The sequence below is a fragment of the Gossypium arboreum genome, chromosome 6, assembly GCF_025698485.1.
Source record: "Gossypium arboreum isolate Shixiya-1 chromosome 6, ASM2569848v2, whole genome shotgun sequence".
Lineage (NCBI taxonomy): Eukaryota > Viridiplantae > Streptophyta > Magnoliopsida > Malvales > Malvaceae > Gossypium > Gossypium arboreum.
In genome coordinates this window covers 1575655-1580109 of record NC_069075.1, presented here as the reverse complement: position 1 = coordinate 1580109, position 4455 = coordinate 1575655, and the positions used below count along the sequence as shown (strand labels likewise).

The 4455-nt window shown below is 29.2% G+C and overlaps 1 protein-coding gene across 1 annotated transcript; it reads right to left on the bottom strand.

Annotated features, from left to right (window-relative positions):
• Window positions 1-3405: 3405 nt before the first annotated feature.
• On the bottom strand, window positions 3406-3918 carry LOC108458740 (LOB domain-containing protein 22-like). The gene has a single exon (XM_017758137.1). The coding sequence runs from the start codon at window positions 3916-3918 to the stop codon at window positions 3406-3408; it is 513 nt and encodes a 170-aa protein (XP_017613626.1).
• Between the last annotated feature and the right edge of the window lie 537 nt (window positions 3919-4455).

Genomic DNA, 4455 nt, shown 5'->3' with positions numbered 1-4455 from the left:
AAGAATAGAAGCAAGGCTTAGACTCGGGTGTAAGGATTATAGATATGTGTTTTACAGGGACAAAGAAAATATTTGGGGTAGAATTAAGTTCTATAATTGTATAAGAGTTAAAATACAATTTTTATTTATTTATTTTAATACCTGATATCTTTATAATTTTAAAAGATTAAATCAAAATTTCATCTTTCTTAGGGGCAAAATGCAATTTTACCATTTACTAATTCAAATCTTTATAAATTTAAAAGGGTCAAAATCTAAATTTTAATGGATAAAAGTATAATTTTACATTTTCAAAAATAAAATAAAAACTCAAAATACAATTTATCATTTTTAGAGACCAAGGCCCGTCTTTGCTCCTTTGTATATATTTAGAGATTCCTTGCTAGTAGCCAAATAAATGGGAAAATTTCTCTTGACCCCTTTCAAACATTAAGTAATTCTAATTAAGCTCTTTAGTTCTTAATTGAATGAAAAAAAAATTCTGTTTATGGCCTCTCCAAAAAATTAATAATGCAATTTAATTCTTTTTAACTTTGGCCCTTTCATAGTTTTTAGCTTTGACCTCTCCAGAAATTTATAATTTCATCTCGACCCCCCATGTAAAATTCCTAGCCCCGTCCCTATTTTTTGTAGACAAAACCAAACATTGAAAAACCATCCCATATCTCCCTATGAAACTTTTGTCTTGAAATCCTTCATTTTAACTCATTCACAACATTGTTTTAACTTAATTACAAGCTATTCGAGTTCGAGTATAAGAATCAAATATGAAATATATACAATATATAAGTATGTTAAGTATTTAAAATATTTTTATGTATTTGAAAATCTTTTGAAGATTGTATATCTTCGTATACTCATACTCAGATATAAATCAAACACAAGCTAAATCTTGTCCTTTAAGCGATGTATCCTTTTCCCCCATAATTTCAACCAAAATCTTAAACTCAAAAATTCTAGGTAAATACCCATTTCCACAAAATTTTCAATAAAATATCTTAGATCATATAACGGATAAGAGATTGAAGAAATCAAACCTTAAAAACTTGAAGATGAAATCTTTTCGATTTAGTCCTTTTTGCCACTATCGTTAGCGAAATGAAAAGAAAATGAAAGTAAATTTCGTTAATAAAAAATAATAATAATCTTCAATATATATATATATATTTTGCTTCCTTTTTATCCTCTGGTGGAGACTGGAGAGCTACAAATTAGGGTTGCTACTTATTTTACACAACACGTTTGTAATATTTTTTACCATTGGAAGCCGAATTTTATTGAAGAAAAATAAATGGTCAAAGGTTTTATTTTTATTAGCGACGACGCCTATAATCCCCGCTATAGTCGTGCGCCGCCAAAGGGAAAACAATTAGTGACGGAGCTAGCCAAAAAACGACGCCGTATACTTAAGATAAGTCTATGATCCTAAAGTAGGGCATTTGTCGGTTTAAACCAACTAAATTGACCAATTTAATTTGATCGGTTTTGGTTTGAGTGGTTTAGCCAAACTATTTGGGGTTGAGATTTTTTTGGAATCGAGCCTAAGTTTGGTTTAGATAGTCGAACATCTTGATGTATAAGTTATTCGGACTTGATTTGAAATTTTTTTTATTTTAAAATTAAATTCGATTATTGTTAAATTAAATTCAAACTCGACCAGTTTTGATTAATAAACAAATTGAATTCGTAATAAACTTAATTGAGACTTTCTTTTGAATTTTTTATTAATATTAAAATATTCAAACTCAACATAAATTAATCACATTATCTTCTCGAATAAATTAAATTAGAAGGTGTAAAGTTAAAAGGATAGCTTTGGCACACTAAATTTGGAAAATTTTCATTAAGTTTCTCAAAAGTTTTAAAATTTTTAATTAAGTTCTCCATTGTCCCCCCTAAAATTATAAAAATTCGATTTAATTTTTTAAAAATTATAAAGATATAGACTATAAAAATTAAAATTATAGACTATAAAAAATTAAAATTTCATTCTCCCCTTAAAAAATTGTTCTGGCTTCGCCCTTGCATTACTCGTTATTATGATATTGTATCCAACTTATCTTATTATTGTTTTAGTGGAAATGTGATAGATTTTCTTATGTAAGTAAGTCTCGAAATACTTTCTATAATTGAGAGACTTGTATATGTTAATGTACAGAGAAAATTAAACACTTAATCTATTATTGTGAGGAATATTATTGTATGAGTGCATTTTGATAATAAAACCTTTGGGTTGTGGTTTTACTTGCGTCACAAGGGGTGAATTTAGTGGTGAAGGTATCGAATTTTCAATGTACAAAACTAAGAAAAATTATCACAGGGTGCGATAGGTTAGGATCAATTGTTATAATTGTAAAAAGAGTGGATATTTCACACTGAGCAAGATTCTATATACGCAGGGAAACCGAATTGCATAAACAACTCTTTCTATTTGATTTGTTTATTGTTTTCATTGTGATGGAGTGTCCACACCTTTATCATTCTTTCACTATGGTAATTTGTTTCTTAGCTAATGTTCGGGGTAATACATTTGTATATATTTATACCATATTCATATTATTTTTCAACATGCCTTATTTTAATTATTATTCTTTTATCGTATTTATGTTATCACAATGCGTCCAAATTAGACTTGCCGATTCTATGAATCAGAAACCCAACATGATAAATTTGATTCAACTGGATTTGGCTAAAAAAGTCATTAATCCGGACATGAATCCGAATTAACTTGATCAAATTCACTCAACTTAAAATAATTTAAACAAGTAAACCGAAATTACCTAAATCTAAACTCAAAACTAGCACAAATCAAAATGATCCAAAACCAATTTGATATGCCCAACTAACAAGAGTATCCCAAATGTATATATATCTAATCCTAAGATAAAATCAATTCTAATTTGCATGCATATTGAACAACTTCTTGGTTGTGTTGACAAAGACTTGAGATTTTGAACATTTAGGTTTGAGTCTCCACTTGTGAAAAAAATACGTGGGTTAACAAGTTAGTTATTTCGTTAGTTAGATTTCAGTTAAATTATTCAGTTCAATACTTATAATGATTGATTTGAATTGAAATTATTGATATAATTAATTAATTATTTTGGAAAAATTATATCTAAGGTCACTCAACTATTAGTAAGTTTACATTTTGGTCACTTAATTTTAAAAGGTTACAAGTCAATCATTGAACTATTCAAAAGTTACAAGTTGGTCACTGATATCCGTATACACCGTCATTGAATGACCACCTGATTCTGATATATTCTTCTTCTCAATGTGTAAATTTAACAATGGTTAAGTGACCTCATTAATTTTAACTTCCAAAAAAAAAAAATTAATTCAAATAATCCTAAATTAATTACAAGAAACAAACTGAAGGTATCAAAACTTGATTCCCCACATTTATTTTTCTCCTGTATTATCATCTGATTTAATAGACAAATTAGCTAATTTTTCAGTTTCAAACCCGATCAGTGGCAACTTGTTCATCATTTGGCAATGATCACCATCATCTATCTTTTGCATTTGCAAACGATGCGCATTTTGGGCTCTACAAATAGCGATGGTATAATAAATCTGGTCGAGCTCGGCTTGCTTACACTCTATTTGATGTTGAAGCTCTTGAATGATCCGATAACAGCCGCCGACGGGGTCTTTAGCTCGCATATCCGACTGAACCATGATCGTTCGTATCGCAATGTCTTTCTTCGAAGGATCTTCTAGGGTTCTGACGAGCTTTATAACATTGACCATCCCAGACCCAAACAATTTATGCATGTTCTTTAACTGTTGTTCGTGACCGTGGGGGAAATACGGAGCAAAAAGGCAATAGGCAGGGCACCTCCGACGTTGGTATTTACACGCCAAGCAATCTTCTGTCACGATGGCGGTATTGCCGCTTGTTGAAATTCTCATATTTTTTTCGGTTCCGCACCGGAGGCGGTGTCGTAGCAAGGTGGGTTTGGGGGAGAATTTTTTTTCCTTGTAGAGAAAATGGGAAATAAAAGAAAAATATATAAAGGATGAGATAGACTGGTTTTATAAGAGAAGAAAGGGTCAAACAACAATGAAGCTTAACAAATTTCTGTTAATTTCTCTATTTTTGGGGTTTGAAATAAATAGCTTAAAATAAATTAATTTTTATCCTATTTTTATTGCTCAAATAAGAGTTTAACAAATTAATTTCCTAAAGATTTCTCCATAAATCCAATCATTTAAAGTTTTAAAATTATAAAATTTTAATTTAATTTTTAAATATTAAAAATATATAAATTATTAAAATTGTGAAATTGCATTTTAGCTTTCATAAAAAAATATGTAACTAAAATGTAGCCTCCATATTTTTTATGGTTTCGTCGTGTTTATAATTAAGGGTGAGCGTTTGATCGAATTGAATTAAGTGAAAAAATTTTGAGTTAGTCGAGTTGACAAGTCTCATTTTTATCATGTTAA